The sequence below is a fragment of the Epinephelus moara genome, chromosome 24 (genome assembly GCF_006386435.1).
Source record: "Epinephelus moara isolate mb chromosome 24, YSFRI_EMoa_1.0, whole genome shotgun sequence".
In the NCBI taxonomy this organism is placed as follows: Eukaryota; Metazoa; Chordata; class Actinopteri; order Perciformes; family Serranidae; genus Epinephelus; species Epinephelus moara.
In genome coordinates this window covers 5,443,664-5,464,940 of record NC_065529.1, presented here as the reverse complement: position 1 = coordinate 5,464,940, position 21,277 = coordinate 5,443,664, and the positions used below count along the sequence as shown (strand labels likewise).

The following is a 21,277-nucleotide window of genomic DNA, read 5'->3' as shown; positions in this document are numbered from 1 at the left end:
TTTCGTTGGCGTCATGACTGCCCAGTAGTACCTGGACAACCGAGCCGTGGTGGCACACAGGTATGTGGCATGTCAGAGGAGAAACGAGCCGTTCACATTTCTCTCTGTGGCAGGTAACGGTCCACAAACCTCACCGCACTTTAGGGACTGTTCTTTACTTATGGAGGGACTGTTCTTTACTTGTCAGGGGAGGAGGGTGGCTGGTTGATTTTTATTTTATTTATTTAATTTCAATCCCCCCTATGTTAATCACTTATTGATGCTGTTTTTCTATGAATAAGTCAGTAAGTAATTTATTCCACTGAAATATCATTGATGTATTATAGAAAAGTGATTTATCTTTTTATAAATGACAAAAGGCACATCTGCCTCATTTTTGCTGTGGTATCGTGATACTACTCAGAACCGTGATACTTTCACTGGTATCGTACCGTGGGTCCCAATTTTGGTACCGTGACAACACTAGATGTCACAACCATTCCATTCGGAGTTGCGCAGTGAGGCGGCTCAGGTGCCGCTTTTGGGAGTGGGGGAACACTGCTCTCTCAGAGGCCCAAAGTGTTCCCCTACTTCTAATTTTACAAATTAAGCACTGCATGTCAGATTTGACAAGTTATGTCAAAGCATTTAATTTGAAATCTTAGGCAAAACAAACAAAAGCCGAAGTGTATTTGTGAAGTTTTTAATTGACTTTACAAATTAATAATAAAAAAAAAGAACATTTGAAGAGTCAAAAACTGTTTTTGGTTTTTGGTGTGTAAACAATAGTAATGTCAGTTAGATGTGGTTAGGTCAGAGCTACGGAATAATAACATCACCCACCTTTGCTCAGTATATCATAGCCTTTCTTAACCCTCAGGTGTAGGTAAACTACAGGTTACGAACTTCTTTTTATCAGTTATCAATATTGGCCATGAGAAGTAGGCTGAAAAGAACCCATATTGTGCACGCTAGACATATACATGGGTATTAGTAGCAGAGGTCAGTGTATGGAATCTAGTTTTCAAATTTAGTTGAATTACTTTGCATATTAAAAAAGGAGCAGCAATAATTCATAAAAAATCAAAGTATACTCAGACAGAATACATATATTTGTAAAGCATGTAGCAGGAAAATCATATAACACATAAAGCAAGACAGAAGAAGAGGGCTCCCTCTTCTATCCTCTAATGAAATGAGAAAAACTAAAAGCACACAATTGCTCATTAAACAACCATATCATTTTAATGAGGCTTAGCAAGTTCATAAATTAAGAGAATATAATTCAATAAGGTCCTTTAGAAGAGGGTTAAAGCACTTAAAATCATATGGAAATGAAGTCATTAAACCAAATACATCTGCGCTCACTTACACAGAGTTAACAGTTCAAAAATCATCAAGTGGCTTTCAGGATCTACAACAATGTGTATCAGCAGATGTAGTCGCTCTCTTCATCATCCTCCTGTGTTTGGACGATGAGCAGAGGGTTTCTGCGAGGACTTAGCTCTAATAAAGTCCCACTGCTGCTCCTCGCAGATGTTGCTTCTGTTTTCGCTGCAGCGCTGTTCGCCTGTGAACACTGTCTCTCTGCTTTGTAGCTGGAGCCTTCAGATATTCTCAGCTCCTCCGCCACCCGTTCCCCCAGCTCCTGGATCAGCTGCCTGGAGCCTTCTGAGGCTGCGGGGAGGGCGTCCACCTTCCTCACTGCTGAGAGGAGTGTGTTTGTGGGTTCCTGGGGGATGGGAGAGGCAGCCGAGGTGGGTTGGGGCTGTAGAGGGTTGTCCTTAGACAGTTCCCCTCCTCCTCCTCCTCCTCCTCCTCCTCCCTCGTTGGATTCAGTGCAGCCTTGCCCTTCAGCCTCACTCTCATCGGACGAGTCACTGCTGCTGCTGTCACTGGAGTCGCTGCTGCTGTCACTGTGGGATATCGGAGCGTGCTTGGAAGCTCCCTGCTCTTCTTCCTCCTCCGCCACCATTGATGCTGCCTCCTCTAGCTCCTCGAGTTCCAACTTCAAGTCTTTTTTCCGCAGGGAGGCTTTTTGTAACGTCTCGGCCAAAGCTGACATCTTTTTGGACCTGTGAAGATAAAGATTGGGAGAGGGGGACAAGTTAGAAAAAATATCCCTTTCCTCAACAAACCTGGCATATGACTTCACAAAGACGGGAAAAAGAGAGACATCAAACTACAACTTCATCAGTGGTGCCCGAGAGAGAGAGAGAGGCACAGCGACTGACTGATCGACTGGCTCTGCGTACTAAAGACATAGCCACAGGATAACCATCTACAAATCTAATACCCATTAACCATATCCCATTCTGAATGCTAAGTAGACCGCGATTTGCAGAGGCGCGGGGGGCTCAATGAAATATGGAAATATGGATGTTTAATAATGTAGGAAGATGAGCTGCACTGATACACTGGGCTCGGGCTCCTCTCCTCCCCCCACTGCTGCTCTCCCTGTGCGAGGTGATAAGAGACTGTGAGAGGGATTACAGAGAGAGAGACAGAGGCAGACCCCTCCTCCTCCTCCTCCACCTCCTCCTCGGTCCACACATGCAAACACACTCACACTTTCACCTCCGCATTCTAAGAGGCTAAGCCAAGTTAGAGGCTGCAAACAGTGCACAAGGAGAGGGAGCGGCGATTGGTAACAATCAGAGGCGAGCAGAGGAACCTTTCACACCACACAAGATGTGATTTTAATATTTTAAGGAACTCATTCGTACTCTTTTTTTTTTCCAGCACAACACAGCTGAGAGAGAAAATCCTTATCGTGTGAATTTTAAACTGGATGTTTTACCCAACAGTCAGGCTGCAGAGGGAACTAATAGAACAAACACAGTTTGAGAATAAATCCTGAAGAACAGGAGCAGGGTAACCCTGAATGGCCCGACACTGCAGTTATGCATAAAGTCTGACTGCAATACAGTCAATAAAAGTCTGGACAGAGAATGGCTCCGAGCTGCAGCCCCCACAGCTGAATGTCTCCGAAGATTAAGATTAAGAGAATGCTCTCATAAAGCAGTACATTAAACAATGTCCCTGTCCCCTGGCTTCAGTTCTATAGTTGTGTCGCCACAGAAGACACAACAGACTCATTGAAGACAGAGAAGGTGTTTTATTGCTGATGAATGTCCTCCTACAAGGCCCCATTTGTGTAAAGCCATCAGATTGTTGGGAGGCCCCCGCCTGCACATTATTCACGCTGGGAATGCCTGCCATGCTGCCAAAAACTTAAGTGGTTGCTATTCGTCCCCCAGTGCGGCTAGGGCGTGTGTGCCGCCCCTATTGCCATGGTGATTACAAGGTGACCTCTGCGGGTCACTGCGATTCAGACTATGTCCATTCAGAGTGGGATAAAGTGTGTGAGCTGTGTGTGTGTGTGTGTGTGTGTGCATGTGTGTGGAGGGACTACTCTTCCGCTGCCATTCACATTTTCACACTCGGCTCCTGGTGCCCTCTCTGGCCCAATTAACCCACTGCTGAGCACCAGGATGGCTCCTCATTACCGTGCAGCCCTAATGAGCTCCCTATTCTGGCGAGTAAAGTGTTTATGGAAGCAGCGTGTTGGGGCTGTGTATTCATTTAAGACCTCAGGAGGGACTGTGTAAACAGATCTTATAGTTGTGCACATACGCCTCTGTATGCTGAGAAAGGAAGAAAGTGGGGATGTGGGAAAGGAGGGAGATGCCCTTTCTCACATGCGCCTTAATCCAAAAATGTTTTGGCAGTTTTCGCTGTCACAACGTGGCGGCATTTGAAAACAGTAGCCAAAGTCGATTTTTCCTGCTAAGGTGCTTGGGCAACTTGCCAGCTCAGAATGTAGAAAAAAGATTTGTGAAAAATCTTCCTCCATGGTTTCAGACCTGAAGCTGTGAGTGCGGCTGAAATGCACGATATTCTCAGGCTCCAAAATCTGTAAATCCTATCAAATAAAACTCATAAAACATGAAAAATGCTATGTACATTGTGAAGAGGAATTTGATTGCGTCTTGCATTAAAGGATTAGTATGGTAATATTCTACATTACCATATTTATCCTCTAATGCATTCTATTGATCCTACTGACAAGTATTATTTTGCCTGACATAGCACACTCCTCTATGCCATGAAGCTCGTATTGTTTGCATTGCTCATATAAACTAGTTTGTGAAACACAGCCTCTTGCCTGTTTACTTTCAGCTCTGTGTGTTGAACACAAACTGACTAGGCAACAGTTTGTAAGGCTGTGAGGTACAGATGCATTGCCAAAGGAAAAGCCTACATTTCTGGTCAGAAGAAGAAAAACACCTACTTTCTAACATTATGAAGGACTTTGATATCAGTAGGTTTTTGGATATGTGCAAGTATTGCAACGCCAACCTTTTCAAGAAAGAGGTTGAAAGAATGAAAGAGGGAGGCTGTGTTTACATAATCCAACAAGTTTGTCACTGGTGGAAAACTGAGAAAATCCTGACACAAGCAACAGTTAGTTCACTCTTCCATGTTTAGTCGTGACAAATGACATCTAAGGGCATGTTAATCAGAGTATGCATGGCCGCAGGTTAATCGGTATAATAGTAGAATATCTATTTATATTAGCCATGTAAACAGCTTAGCAGGAACACTGTCTTTTTAAGTTAAGGGCAAAAAATTGAATAGTTTGTGCATGTAAACGTAGTCACTGTTTGTGTCAGCATTTACATTGGATGACACAGGGTTTCCCTCACATTCATTTATCTGTGGCAGCCCGCCACGATTAAAACATCTGCCACCACAAATAGATTTTCTATTTTTGGAGCTGGACAGTTTATTAGGAGTGCCACCGGAATATATAAACCATTTGGTGACTTATAGCACCACATGATGGAGAGGCAGAATGTCAGGTGCACTGAAAAGTGAAACCTAACCGTCCATCGTGCTGGCTGTACAAGTTTGCATTCACTCGCAGCAGCTGCTCCTCTAATCCACTGATGTGATTTCATCAGCTCTGAATGGATCCACAGATCAACTATTCACCTGGTGAGTCACAAACTCACTGCTGCTGAGGAAAAAAAGAGAACTCATGGAGCGCTCTGCCTGTGATGCGTTCATGGACTCACAAAACCCTCAAAATTTAGATAGAGGACACAGAATGATACAAAAGGAGACACGGAGACCTCAACTCTTGAGTGTTGTGAAATCCTTTTTGTGTCTGAAAAGTCTTCAAATTCAAGGCTCTCAGACTAGACATGTTGGATTGTATTTCATATTAACTAGTACTTAAAGCAACATGCCCCCATTGATGAGGCAATGCATTGTTTCAACAAACTAAATGTTAAGTGATGGGAATGTTAATACTTTTACAGGTATTTGGTCATAAACCAAACAAAATTAAATTTTAACCTGATGATGGTGTTAGATCAAAAGTTAAGGAGTGTCCAAAGTTATTAAAATTTATCCCCGAGGGCAGCATGAATGTCTGCACCAAATTTCATGGCAATCCATCCAATAGCTATCAAGATATTTCCCTCAAAACCTCAAATGTGAACCTCATGGTGCTGGGGATTAACAAAGTCTTTATGACACATTCGTTGGACATCACGCAGATATTAACCAAATTTCATGGCAATGCATCCAATAGCTGTTGACACATTTCAGTCTAAACCAAAGTGGTGGACTGACCGACCAACACTGCCATTCCTCAACCATGAAATTAATCAGCTAATCGTCCGTGTAGTGAAAGCTGATTTTCCAATATACACAGTAGCCCATAAATGCACCATGCTGGCAGACTTTCCAAATCAATCTGTGCATTACAAATTAAAGATGAGTACCGGAGACATGTAGTCTCACACAGGCAATGCTTACTCTCATACACAATGATGTCAACACACAAGTTGTCTGAAGATGTGAATAACAAAAACCACTGCATTCTTTGGATAACTGAGTCCAGCTATTTTGTGGTCTCCATGTGTGAAAGCCACTAAAAACAGACAAAACTTGAGCTAAGATCCCCACAACTTTTAACACAGTGACAAATAGCCTTTTTCCACAGTGGCTACAGGACATCGAGACATTAATGTGACCTCGGCTAATGATGATGAGGGTGCGCAGGCTGTATGGAGCCTGTTTAGGTCCCAGGCTCTATATAACCCACGTGAGAGCTTCCTGTAGTGAGGCTGGGGCAGAAGAGCCTCCTGCAGCACAGCCACTTCAAAGACTGCCCTGTATTCTCTTTCCCCCCGTGGGAAGTCATTATTGAGTTAGCATTGGGGAGGCGCGCTTGTTTTCTCTCTCCTCCCTTGCTCTGTGGTTGGAGAAGCTCGGCCTGCGGTGAATACAATAGCTGTGTCCAGGAGGGGGAGGGATAATGTTGTACACAATCCAGTCATTACTACACCGCTGTTGTGGCTTGCCTTCATTAAACGGAGGAGGGGTGGCTTTTTCAAGGTTGGAAAACTTCTGACGAGACAAAGACGCCTCCATCTGCCAAAGTCTTTAGATGAGAATGGGATGTGTGTGTGTGTGTGTGTGTGTGTGTGTGTGGGTAAGAGCTGAGCTAAATTACAATCTGACATTTCTTTCATCGGGCTCGTGTTCATTGAAAGAGCGACTCGTTCAGCACGTCTGTGCTCTTGAAAACATCTCAGACAGATAAAGCTTGTCCTCAGATGTATAAATCTGTGTAATATGAGCACCAGATTTCCTCAGTGTAACTCGCAAAATGCATCACTCACTAGCTGAGGGGGATAAAAGCCGACACTGGGAGATGTGATCCGTCACTGTGACTGAATACTGGAAGGGTCTGAGGCATTGGATGCCACTTCGATTCCAGAAATGAGAAACACAGATGTATTTATTCAACATGCCAAAGTTCCAGTGCAGACTTATAGCTGCCTATGAAAGACTTATTGTACTGAACAAACACTGATTCATCATAAATGTCTGCTGACTGTCAGGTAGAAGTCTCCACGGGTCCAAAATGATGGACACAAACCCTAATCAACCCTGGAAATTCATTCAGAGTTCTGATTGGACATGATCATTTTTTAAAATACATAGACCTGACCCGGTGCATGTCCAACGAGAATGCTCTGGTTCAATTTATGGACCTGACAAACCTGGTTACTAATAATGCTACAAAAAATGCTGTTTTACTGCTAAAAACATTTATCATGTCCGATAGAACAAAGATTAATGTTTCACGTCTTGTCTTTTTGTTTTAGTTTGTCACTTGTTATTGTGATGTGAGCTGCTAATGCCTTAATTTCCTTGGTTGGGGATCAGTAAAGTACCTGAGTTTACTGTATCCTCCAATGATACCCTGTTAAACACAAAATATAACTGTCCACCACACATGTAATACATTTAACAGTGCTTACTTCCTTGTTGTCTTTGTCAACCATTTGTATGAAAGAGGCCCAGACAGAAGAGGCGCAGCTCGGTGTGATCTCTTTATATTCATTTTCTTTTAGCTTCTTTTTCACCTCAGTGAAGAAGGTATCCATCTTTCCACCGCTCTGTCTCCACCTTGCTGCTCAAAGTTTGTTTTCGCCTTACTTTCGTGATCAGCGCTGATCACAGGTCTGTTCAGAACCACTTAGGTATTACACATAATGATAAACAGACCCGGTACCCACAGCAACAGAATGGAACCTGACCCAGGCCTGTTCGGCCATATTAAAATATGTACCCGACCTGCATGGGTCCCAGGTCGGATCTCAATTCTAATGGTCCAGGTTGACCCACGAAGACCTCTACTGTAAGGTGTGACATTTTAAAGGAATTTCTTTTTTCTTTACAACCTGGATCAATTTTATCGCTGCTTTGGACACCATTCCCATCAGTTATGATAATCATTAACTCAGAAACACTACTGCTGGGATTTGAGGGCGATTTCACGACAGATCTTAAAGGTTGTATAGAAATCCCACAGATTTGCATTGCCTATTGATATCAGAAAATGTAGGTAGTTTTCAAATTAAGAGCTAACGTGTCTGTAAATGGGCATCAGCATTTGTAGACTTCCTTGTTCAATTTTGGCTTAATGTAAGAACAGCAGTTGTGAGGCTGTTCTCATGCACTGTTCGCATATACCTATGAAAAGTAATGCACCAAAATTCTATATATCCAGTGCTGTCATAGGCCAGTAAGTTGCATATAACCCACGTATTTGGGAATGCTGCAGTCACGTGACCAACGCGTTGTCACCACGTTTCTTCTCCTAAACCCAATCTACACAACTTTACATTAAGTATGTAACATTGTTCATGGGTTGCTAATTCGTTAGATAACACATAAACATTTGTGTGCACGTTTTCGTAGAATATTATATGAACTGTTGTATGAGAACTGACAAAGCAGCTGTGGAATGGATTGCTGGGAAATTTTGTAGGGACATTAACGTTCCCCTCAAAATGAATTGTAATAATGTCCGATCTATGTTCACCCTTGTTTAAGGATCTTAACTATTATCTTAGTGAGTAAAATAACCATCTAACCATCAGACAGAATGAACAAATCTACAAAAATAAACTTTGTTTATCTTGAAATGTATTTTCTTTTAAGGCTTTGGTGTGTTGGAGCACAAGAAGGAATGTAGGAGAATTCTTTAAAAAGCCTAACCTGACCAGTTCTATTCTATTTCCCACATTGCCATTTAAGTTTAAAAGTCGAGTTGAAAATTTTATCATCTGTATCTTCACTGTTGCAGACTTTAGTTTGGTTTGTGCTCTAAAAAGCCCCCAGGCTTGGATTTTACAGTGCTGTTTTTAACATTGCAGCTTGGCAACACTTTTGTTACACTCTGCTGTTGGGATTGTGGGATCTTTACTAGAAACTATGTTCAGCTCATTACTATCTGCTTTTTCAGCCTCCACTCATTGGTGTCTCCTTTATATTCAGCGTTTAATATTTTGTTAATATCTCTAGAAGTGACAGAAATGATGATGTTAGGAGCAGTTGTTTAATCAGCATCTGTTTAGATGTGCAGGGCTTCAAGGCTGCAAAGACACAAGAAATCCCTTTACAACAATCAATTGAAATAACTGGAGTGGGCACTCCAAGCATGGATAGAGGAAATTATGCAAACACAGTGTGTAAGTATGTGTTTAAGATGAGCCTGTGTACTCAAGACAAAAAGCTGGAGTGGCCTCATGCTGGGAGGAAATCTGTACTACTTATCCCTGTTAGCTGGGAGACGTTTGCATCTTTGTTCTCCCCAGCGGGGGCCTCTAGTATCTCCTTCAGTGCTGAGGCTAACATCTGATAGAGCAGCTCCATTATCTGTTTCAAAGCCTTCAGGACGGGCGTTTGACAGTCGTGTGGCGCTGCCTGGTGCTTCCCAGCAAACATCTGGTTGTCACATCAGCTGTGTGGTTGAGGGAGGGACACACACACACACACACACACACACACACACAGACACACACACACGCCAGCAGAACAATTCCCCATTTTCGTCTACATGAGGAGCATCTCACCACAGAAGTTGGCTGCAACACCTAATTTTAATTCTCCGGGAAAAGCCCCAGGGCACAAGTGAAATGAAAACACCTATTACGCTAAGTAGCAGAGGGGAAATCTGGGTAATAAGTGCTTTGAGCTTTACAATCACAAAGAGGTGTACTGAGGTGAATTGACCACCCGAGCTCGACGGGGGGGATGGGTGTTAACACCACATCACCACGCACAAGTGCATTTCCAAGGCGTTAACCGCAGGTCTTGGCTGACATGCTGACCCCGTGCTTGACCCCGTTGCCCTGAGACGTTCCCCCGTTGTTGGAGCTCCAGATGCTATTCCCTGCGGGGGAGCTGCTGTCAGAGCTGCCGACTCTCCCCGTGGGCCATTGTCATACCTACAATACTGAGGACGAATGAGACAAGGGAGGAAAGTGTGTGAAAATCCTGAGGGCTAGTTCATCCTCCAGAAATAAAAGGATGGTCTCAGGAAAAAGAATGTTTACGACTTCATTTTTGGCAGTTTTCTTTTGGTGATTTCATGCAACGCTGCACACGTTCTTGTCTTAGTTGTACTCTCTTTCTTCAATGAAAACAACACCCACTGTTTTAGGGACCGCTCATTTCACACCTTCCATTCACAACTATTTGAATCTGTCCATGCAGCTGTTATGGCGCGAGGCTCAGTTTATCCCTAAATCATTTCTTTTTTTTCTTTTTTTTAAAGATTATTTTTATTGGCTTTTTGCCTTTATTGACAGGACAGAGGGTGAAATGGGGAGACAGAGAGAGAGTGGGGACTGACATGCAGCAAAGGGCTGCGAGCCGGATTCGAACCCACGGCCGCTGCAGCGAGGCAATGCCTCTGTACATGGGGCGCCGGCACTATCCACTACGCTACCAACACCCCGTCCCTAAACCATTTCTTGCCAATTTTCCAGTCTCTGGAGCAATGTGTGACTGTCAAATTCCCACATCATACAGACAAGTCACAGATTCACACGGGGGAAAAAACCCCCAAAACAAAACAAAAAAAACCAAAAAGGAAGAAAACATACACAGAATCTGTTTTTCTCTTTCCACAGGGCATCTACAGGTATCAGACACTAAAATGGAATGCTTTTTAAGACCTTTTAAAGATGACTTTTAACTTAAGACAGATTTTTGAACAGATAATTTTAATCTTATTCAAGCACCGCAGGTTAAGTGTAAAGATAAGCTGTATACATGTGGTCCCGTGCAGAGGTTGGTTTCATGCAGGAATATGGTTATTACAGTGCATAAGGTTAATCCACATTTTGCCAAGGCAAGTGCAAGTTAAAAGTAAAAAGACAGTTTTAGGTTTAGTGGTAGGTTTAATTTGGACTTTCATGTGGAAGAGCTTGACATGTTTTGGCTAAAAGAACAAGAAGGACAAATGAAATGGTGAGGTCACAATGACATTGACCTTTGACTTCAGACCACCAAATTCCAAACAGTTCATTCTTGAGTCCAAGCGGCTGTTTGTGCCAAATGTGAGGAATTTCACAAGAATGTTGAAAAATGTTCACAAGAATGAGCCTGACACATGGTCAAAATGACTTTGACCTTTGACCACCAAAATCTAATCAGTTCATTGGTGAGTTAAAGTAAACATTTGTGCCAAGTTAGAAAAAAATCCCTCGAGGTGTTCTGTAAAGCCGCTACAAGGAACTTTTAACTGGATATGCAAAAGTCTCTCGCTTCTGCTGATGTCTGTGCGTGACCTACAACAGCAAATGAGACCATCGGTGTGAAGATAAGCTATTTCTATATAGTGTATATCCATACCTTTAGGAAACGGTCTCCGAGTCCGCCCCAGGTCGCTTCCAGGAAGAAACGATTTACGGCACTCAGACGGCACACGTCATCTTATCTAGCTGCTTACATTTATAGTGACTCTTATAAATAGTCGCTATTCCTCCTCCTCGACCCGACGTCCATGGGGAGTTAAAATAGCAGCAATCATCGGGTAAAAATTCTGTGAAAGCACTGGACTCACCAACAGACAGCCACGTCTCAGTCACACAGAGAAAATCCAATTCTCGGGAAGTCAGGAAATCCTTCAGGATAAACGTTTTGTTCGCTAGCGATCTAGTATTTACCAGCCCAATCCTGGCAGGAGCCGGCGGGTCCACGGCGTTAGCTGTCCGGGGAGCCACACACAGAGGCCGCAGGTTGCGCAGATTCACCCCGCGCCAGCGGGGTCGAGGAGAGCAGGGGCCGCGGGGCTGGAACACCTCATCCGGGCCGACGACAGGTACCAGCCAGGCGTCGACAGGGTCCAGCGAGTGCCGAGAAATAAAGAGGCGAGGCACCGCTCCATACTCAGTCCAAGAAGCCGTGGAAGTGCTCGCCAAACAGGCCTTCAGCCTTACCAGCCGACCGCTGCGTTTACCCCGGCGGCGGTGGCGCTTACGCCGGAGAGGTGGAGCTGGGGCGCGGCAGAGGTGAGCTATCGGGGGCAAAGTTTTCCCGTCTTGTTGTTTCATTCATCCCCAAAACAAACACATGCGCGAGCCAGGTAAGTGTCTTTACGACAATACGCGCTAGAGCTCATGGGAAATGTAGGCTTCATTCTGGCAAAACACTACCGCTTTTGTCCACAGGGTCGCCAAAATCAACTCAAAATGAAAGTTCCTTGTAGGGGCTTTAAGCCTAGTTCACATTACACGATTTTCACCCTGATTTTTCACCTGGCAATGTGTTTCTGTCAGCAGGAGTCTCGCTAACTGTGTTACGACCTGCGTGTGCACACCACAAGATTTCTCCACCTAGCCCTCGCCAACAGAGCCCCAGATAATGCGGTGACTTCACCAAACTTGGAGACGAAACATCGTAAAGGCATACATATTCTTCCCAGTGTTGAATCAGATCTGCCTCCAGGGCTTGGGTCCAGACACAACACGCTCCCCGTGATCCTGTGGACGCCGCCATTGTTGTTGTTGCTTGCCGGCTTGTCAGTGTTGCCAGATCTTGGGAGAGTAACAAGCAACCAGGGCTATGGAAACGAGCCCAAAAGAAGCGACTATCATGCGTTTAAATAACTTATCAGATGGATATATATATATGAAGAAAGGTGACGCTTAGAGAGCAAGCCCAAATAAGCAACTCCACTTTAGAAACAAGCCCAAAGTCGCGGCTAATAAGCGGACCTGGCAAGTGGCAACCCTGCAGCTTGTCCTCCTCACATTTCTTCGGTCCTCCTGCGTGCTGACGTGGGATGTATCCCACCTCTCATTGGCTGATGCTCTTTGTCAGTCGTGTCACACTTCTCCACTTTTCTACCATGCCAGATATCCAGTCCCAGTCACAGACAAGGGGCGAGCTGCTCGTGGGCTTGTTCACATGAGGACTTGTCGTGGTAGACTATCTGCTGACTCACCTCCGACCCAAGGTGGCTCTCAAAATCCTCTGCGACGTCAAAATCGCGGTGAAAATCATGTAATGTGAACTAGGCTTAAGATATCACATCCACAAGAATGAGACAGACATGGTCACAGTGACCTTGACCTTGGACCTATAAACACTAAAATCTAATCAGTTCATCATTATTCAAGTGGAGGTGTGTGCCAAATTAAGAGGAATTCCCTCAAGGTGTCCAAGAAAGACTGGGTTCACAACAACACAATAGATGGAAGGACAGACGTTTGGACGGACAGACAACCTAAAAACATAATGCCTCTGGCCACGGCTATCACTGATGCAGAGGCATAAAATGAATTTAAAACATTTTAAGACTTTTCAAGGGAATAATTCACCCACAAATTGCCCATGTGTAAATCAATTAGTGATGCCAAGTTACCTTGAATTTGTGAAGAAAACGCATGCCTCCAGGGAAAATGGCTAACATATTAATTTATTAACTGACAGGGGTCCATGTTTAACAACAGCAAATCTATTAAAACATCAGTTTATAAACTCTCACACCACTTGTGCAGTATAATTCAAGTCTGCATGTGTTTGGGAAGTACTAAGCATGTGAATGGGTGAATGAGATTTGGATTATACATGCATGAGTTGTGTGAGAGTTTGTAAATAGATATAGTTTTGATACAGTTTTGCTGTTGTTAGCATGGTCCCCAATCAACCAATAAATCAATATGTTTGCCATTTCCATGGAGGCATGCAAGACAAATAAAGTGTTCTACGCAAATTCAAGGTAACACAGCATGACTAACTGATTTACAAATGGTCATTTTGTGGGTGAAGTATTCCTGTAAGGACCAGCAGACAATAATGACTTCATATGAAACATGAATCTACCTCACTTCCCTCCTCTCAGACAAACCCTGAAGCACATCACTTGCCATGTTTTTTTTCCTGCTAGAATCTAATTGACCCAATTAATGAGGGTGGGTGGAGGGTTTCAAGTGAACCGGCGCTGAAAATGGAAGTAGCCTCTCTGATTTGACTGAGGTAGTGTAACACAACACCAGGCTTATGAGCTTTGTCTGCGCTGGCTGCCGTGAATCTGCGTTGGCGTCTCTCCAAGCTTTTTGATAAAGGCACAGATGACAAAGAGGGAGAGAAAGTGAGGCGACTTGCTTTTTCTTTGCAGTCCAGCAGCTCTGCAGGGGCTTTGGCATCCGAGGACTTCCAAAAGCATACCCTGAAACTAATGAACTGGAGACTGCTGCTTAATTTGGAAGGATACTTGCTGCTGACAATAATTGGGATTAGATGGGTGTGAGTTCAAAGTGTTACTAACAAAAGAAATGCGTGTTAAATTCTGTAAACAGTGACCACCGCGGTGAGAAAAAAAAATAAAAAAGAAAGTTCCAAATCACTGAGACAAAGTGAAGAGCAATTTGCTTTGAGGTTGCACTCTTTATTTCAATGTGCAAGGTTCTGCTCCGACTCTGTGTCAGAGTAAAGGGGAGCGCCTGCCCTGAGGCTTAAATCAGAGTGAAGTCTTTACGAGGCTGTAAATTTGAGACCGATGTCTCGGCAGTCAGAGCAACTTTAGGAGTAGAAATGCATGTGGGACAGAGCGGAGATTAAATAAATCAACCCCCCCAGCCAACAAACATCCATTAATCGCCATGTCCATCATGCGCAGCTGATCGCGTCTGCCTCGTCGGCTGCGCGGGGTGACAAGATACGGGCATTGCACCGGGGGTATAGATTACATCTCATCTTACCACTCGGCTCCCAGAGGCGACTCACTTAGCGGAGGATGACTTATCCCGCGCTGGGGGAATATCTCGCACTGAAGAAAGCAATGCCTACACGATCTGTCATCAAACCTGTCAGACAACACAAAGGGCTGCCACAACAAACCGCATGTATGATAGCGGAGGTTTGGTCTGTGGAAACCACAGGCCTAGCTCTCCTGTGCTGCTTTGCATTTTGACTGCAGGCTCCTTTTATTATCATACTCCAAACACGGGAAAATAGTTTCAGGAACCACGAGTGAAAATTGTATGGAATTTCAACTGAGCCAGAAGATCTCTACTGAAACAACAAACAGCAATACATACATGCCTGGTTAGTCTTTGAAGTGGTTGGAGACAGAAGTGGTTTTACTAATCCACATGTCTTTTTCACAACATGACAGCTTATAGAAGTGGATAAAAAAACTTCACTTACTTTATTGACAGGAAAAAAACAAAACAGAGAAGGGAAATGTAACAATTCAATCACAGGTTGCCACTACGAGAGCACGGGCTAATCCATTTAATGATCGATGCAGGGCGTAGTAGGAGTCAGCATGTTAGGTCAAGCTGACATTTAGTTCCAATGTACAGCGGAGGAACAGAGAGGAGGAGCAGGGAGGGGAGGCGGTGCTCCGCTGCCCCTCAGCTAAGAAGAGACTGATTGAGTTTTTCAGCGAGCTGACAGAGCTCCAGAAGCTCGAGAGATAGAGAGCCTTTAAAAGTACAAGTGTGTCTTTGCAGAGAGACATCTTTCCCACCCATTAAGATTCCAAAAATGTAGAAATGAGAATGTGAAGAGGAGGAGGAGAAGGGGAGGAGGGGGGGGCACTAAATCCCTGCAGACCTTTTATCGTGTCTGCATCTGGGCGCCGAGCCTACAACATCAGGCACACATTTTTCAACTGGGCTTTTTCCAGGCGAGCACACCACTTGGCTGAACCCTGGCCAAGAGTAAAACAGAGCTCATTACTGAGTAATGTGCTTGCAGGCTCACATTTGAAATGTGTAAGTAATTGTAAAATATGTGCTCTGAGGAGGAGAGAGCCATCAAACCTGTATCATTTTGAGAAAAAGTGCAGATTTTGCGTGTCTGGCTCGCGATCGCTGAGTGGAAGGTTACACCAGCGGAAGATGTGAGAAGCCCCGGCACACACATGTGCGCTCTTAAAAGTTTCATAGAGAGTGAATCTGCTGAGTGCAGCTGGCTCTTTTAAGACTCACTGATGGTACTTTTGACACATGATAATGGAGACAAGGGAGATTGCATCTCTCGCTGCCTCGGTCATTCAATTGGCCCTGCTGTGACCAATGACTCGTCTAATCCTCTCCTCTAAAGCACTGATGCATCATGGGGGCTGAGTTGCACTCTCCTCGGCTCTGAAGGTAATTCTCTGAAGATGAAGGTCTCTCAGGTGTGTGTGCATGGATTTGTTTGTGTGTGTTGCTGAACTTACTTGACCCTCTGGATCCAGATGCAGTAGTCTGTGATGTACAGATCGTTCAGTATGTAGGCCGGGTCGTTCTCTCGGAACACTTTGTGAATATCCAGCAGGCATTTGAGGACACAGGCTTTCCCTGGGCACAGGAACACACCGTGGCAGGCAAATGGAAAAACAGTGTTATTCGCGCTCGGTATTAAGGATGACAATGCACTCCAGCTGCTGGCAGACACAGCATGCATCTAAAGGCTTGCAGTCATTGTTCCATACATAAAAGCCAAGGTACAGGATCAGAGGAAAATCCTAGCGAGCTGCAGAGTAATTTGATCCATACGGTTTTAAGAAGAGTTCCTGGTGGTTCGTCTGAGACAAAAGAGCCAAAGACGACAACTCTATTTTTGGCAGTCAATCTGTCAATTTAGTGGCGGCTCTGCTTACTCTTTCCGTCAAAAAATGTTTTTGCCTTGATCTGTCAAAAATAGCATTGGATGTTTTTGATGATTTTCCATTTGACAGCTATTCAAGTCTGCCCATTCAGGATCATTACAGTCCTAATCTGAATCTTTTTCATCTGACAAACCTGGAGGCCTTATTTAAAACAGAAATCAATAATTTTACTCAGAAAGGTAATGAACTGCAGTGTTTTTTTCCCCGATGGCATTAAGTCCAATATAGGTCACTTAATTACACAGCTTTAAAATGTCTCTATTTTTGTCGAGTGCTCGAGAAAATCATTCTCTAAAAACCTTGTCTGGTCTTAAATGAAGAGTATCAACTTGTCAAAGCTTTCGAGCCCTGAGGGAGTCTAGCAAACAAGAGCGTATAACACGGCGGCAATCTTATCATGACAGTTCTGTAGTATGGATTTGCCACCCACTCTGACTCACAGCTTAAGCGTTTGAACTATATATATTTAATTTTGCTACTTCTCAAAACCTGCGTAGAATTGGTATGTAGTATGATATATGGATTGGACACAGCTACTGTGTCGAAGCCTGCTGTTTGAATCAGCCATTGCAAAATGCTGGAAATGCCCCAACCAGACAAATGCGATACTACTAGGCTTGTGCTCAAACAGAACCGTTTGCGAGATAATGCAAATGTCTGCTGCCAAAGAAGATCTATTTGTGTGTTTTTTGAAACTCAATTTTTTGTTGCTTTGAGCACCATAAACAAGATTCCAGTCACCACTATAGGATTGGGTTGGGGAAGCACAAATCAAAATGAATATCTTAAAACCTTAGCACATAAAACCTCAACTATCTGCATAGTTAGATACCACATACATGGTTGTTAGGAAAAATTTGCTCTTTGGGGATGTGGGTGAAGTGATACCTTAAAGCTGTTGTAGGCAGTTTCATTTGGTCATGCAAAAAAAATCCTGTCACAAACTTTTAAGTGTAGAGTAATTCAGGTGGACTGAGAGACAACCAGACTTCTGCACCTCCGCGTGGCTCTGTTTTCAGGATTTGGCCAATCACAGGTCATTTCAAAGAGAGGGCATTCCTATTGGCTGTTCTACAAATGCAAATGTGCATGCATGTCCCTTCAGATGGTGAAAGCCTGTCCCAGTGACAGAGAATCCTGCAGAGAAAGTTGCTATTCCAGCACTGGCAACAACTGCCTCACTGCAAAGCAACCCAAAAAAGGGAGACAGACTTCTCAAAACAGTCTGAAAGAGAGCTTGACAATAAAAATCAAACAAGCGTCAATTCCAGCAAAGCGTTTGAGAGATGGAGAGAAAATGTTGCTACTAGTTTACATCTGCCACTTCAACTTCCCATTTATGTAGCTAACTTTAGCTACAGCATCAAATCACAGTGTGTCCTCTGCCTCACTCCCCGCTGCTGAAGACCACCGCGCTGGGAGGCTGAGGGTAGCAGCTCCAGAGATGGGCCCCCAGTCATTGGCTACAATACCTGAGTCCAGCCAGCGCAAACCTCATAGGCAGCCCCGACTTCTTGCAGGTCAGCAAACTTTCTGTTGCTGCCACTACACAGGTTAGACCAGGTGCTGTTGCCGGCCACCAGCCCGCTGTGACGCTCAGTGCTGGGGGGTCTGCGTAGGCTGAATTCAAGCTGCCTGACCGAATGTGCGTTTGCAGAGCTGCTGCCCACTCTCCTCCTCGTGGAGCAGTCTACAGCGGAAGTGAGCGAGGTGAACGAACTGTGGGGGGGCTAACTAGCTACTTCTTGCCTCATTTTTGGTCTGATAAACACAGAGAGATTAAATAAGTTAATGTATGGGAAACACTGGGTTATAAGGTATTGTTCACACACACACACACACACACACCCACACACCCACACCAGAATTACACAACACTGTATAGTATAATATATTAGCTTTCAAGCTGCGATGTGTTCAGCTGATCAGCTGTGCACAGGATGACTCGTAGGACCAAGAGAAATGTAATTGGTTGTAAATAATAAGCGGGAACTTATTGGGTTGGTGGTAAATAAGTGGGAGCTCTTTGGAGGGAAAAAGTGTGTCTATATATATATATATATATATATAGCATGTACATCTTCCGCTTCCTCTTTCACCATGGATTGCACTTTGGGAAGCCTGTTTTGTATTGCAGCGGTGTATTTGCTGAGGAAACGCAGGGCTCGGTACCGTCGGGCCATCTGGGTCCATCAAGTCCTGCGAACCCGGCTACTCCACGGGGAATATCACGGTCTGCAATTGGCTGCTGCTTGCTGCTCCTCCGGCGGCGTCGCTGCTCATTTGCATAAAGTTGAGCTTCTCTCAACTTCACAGTGACGCTCCGGTTGCTGGCATCTCGCTGCTCGCTGCCGCCGACGCTCCAGACACCCTTCGTAGCAAGCGTACATTGAAAATGAATGGCTGCCGGCCGCTTATGACGCTCATGACGCTTTTGGTGTGAATGCACAGTTACAGTTTCTATCCATGTCTGTGAAAACATGGATGCTTCGCACACACATCTTCAACCCAGCAGCACAGAGGATCTATACGATCAGCACAGTTTCAAGGTGGGCACCCAAGATTAGTGTCACCAATTCAGTTTTTGACCAAATGTCTCCCCTTCTGTTCCTGAGTTATGGCGCTGAGTAATAGCCAGAAAAGTGTTTTATGGAGCTGGATAGGAACAGTAAGTATTTAATCATTGCTTTCAGTTATTAACATTAACACTTAAAAAAGCAAAAGGAACCAAACTGTTTTAAAGCAGACTTAAATAGGATCTTTATTTTACTCAATTTCCACTGTCTTAAGTCAATGTGGATTTTATGTGCACAGGATTCCTTGTGCATTCCTTTCAGCATGTAATGCAGTATGCAATCAATAACTCAAACTTAATCATGAAATAAATAAACCATCTGCTAACCAAAGTCTGTAAACTATCAAACATATTTATCAATTCAATGGTGGGAGCTTTCTGTTACGATGTATATGACATGGTTTATGGTCAACACCTGCACTTTGGAAACATGTTCCAAGATCACTTTAGCTAGCACACTGCAGCTTTCAACACCACAAATGCACCACATAGAATCTCCATTTGTTATTCTGACAAATGACTTTTCCCTGAAGCATACAACAAGCCAAACTGCCACAGCACTTCTCCCTCCAATCGGGCGTATAAATAGCCTTATGATGTGGCCAACGATCCACTGAGGGCAAGAGAAAATGCTCCTATCCACCGCTGTGAAGCTGGTTGGCATTGTCCAGAGACATTCCAACCCAATCAAAATAAACAGCGCACTCGCAGTGAGGAAAACCTTACACAAACATTTGGTTCTCATTTAAGAATGGGATCGTATGCAGGGAACTCTGCCCTCAAATTCAAGACTTGGATCGTGTCAGGCAAAAACAAACTGGCTTCCAAGATCTGACTTATTTTTCACGGGGAAGATTCATGAGTTTGTATGAAATCAGAGGGAAGGGTTGCTCTCAGTTCAACACTGATATTCTTGGTGAGATGCCCAAAAGAAGTGAGCAAGGCATGTTAATTAGGCAAGGGCAGGTTATCCAATGAGTGGGGAAGAATGTGCAATTCAAATGTACAACAGTAATTCCTTCATAGCTGCTGTGTGAGCAGGCTTGCATAGTGCAATGTAGTAGTGGGTGTGAAGTGGACCAAAACACAATGTCTGCTGTGTGTTCTCCACAGGAATGCAGAAATTCCAAAAAACTGCAGAGGCAGCAAAGTCAAATGACTTTATTCCCAAAAGAAATGAGGGCATCAACATCAATGTTCATCTAGATTGGAATCTTTGTTATATTATGTAAACAACTACATAATATGAGATGTGTCTCGTGTCACTTGGACCCCCACTGATGACATTTTTTAGTATTACACCAAATATCTTCTGTTTCAAAGGGTCTGAATTTACAACTCCCCTTTCTATTGCACTGTTGTAAAGATAGGGAATTGGATAGGTCACACTCTATACAGATGTCTTTGAACAGTGCCCATTATTTAAGCTCAATTCTTTCTTACAGTTTGCTCTTAAGAGGAATCAATACCTTTTCCAAGATATATGAAATGAGGAACTTTGGGAATATTGTGGTTTATACCAGCGCCCAGTTGATTCTTTAACTTCAAAGAAAGGAAACGGTATTAAATACCAAGGAAGGACTGTTGTACCTCTGAATAAAAGTACGTCATCTGCAAAGAGAGAAATTGATGAGTAGAATATAATCTTTTTGATTTAATGACTAAAAACGGACTTACTGCCTGGGCTTGTGGTTCCATTGATAAAATAAATAATATAGGTGATAGTAACTTCCAGAAATGTGACAGCTTCTTGGCTCAGATGAAATAATGAGAATCATATTCTCTCTTCTCACTTTTCAGCTTCTGAGAGCAAGACGGAGGCTGCTTTTGGAAGTCAGGAAAAGGAGCAGAACGAGTTCTGCATTTGTCTGGTTTTGCCACTGATGATGATGATGATGACGATGATGATAATTTGCATTAAAGGCAAAAGAGGCACTTCCTCATCCGGTGCTAGGTCTAATGTACCAGGGCAATTCAGCCATGACAGCAGTGCCCAGTGACATTTAAATCTACTGCAGTGCAGCTTAATTGTCTAGTTCGGCACATGTGGTTTAAATGAATGCACATAATGTACCATTTAATATCAGCAACTTTCTTCTGTAACTTTCCCTTTCATTCATACTTTTCCTTTTTTTCCTCTGTCTCTCTCTCATACACACACACACACACACACACACACACACACACACACACACACACACACACACACACACACACACACACACANGCTCTGGTTGTAA

At 43.8% G+C, this 21,277-nt stretch overlaps 1 protein-coding gene across 2 annotated transcripts in view; it reads right to left on the bottom strand.

Annotated features, from left to right (window-relative positions):
• Positions 1–681: 681 nt before the first annotated feature.
• Positions 682–21,277, bottom strand: part of shq1 (SHQ1, H/ACA ribonucleoprotein assembly factor) — a 57,721-nt gene continuing 37,125 nt past the window's right edge. For both annotated transcript variants that reach the window (XM_050038844.1, XM_050038846.1), the window contains exons 11-12: positions 16,031–16,151; positions 682–2,054 (exon numbers count right to left, since the gene is read on the bottom strand). In XM_050038844.1, the coding sequence (XP_049894801.1) occupies positions 1,409–2,054; positions 16,031–16,151 (767 nt within the window). In that variant the 3' untranslated portion in view covers positions 682–1,408. The remainder of the gene's footprint in view (positions 2,055–16,030; positions 16,152–21,277) is intronic.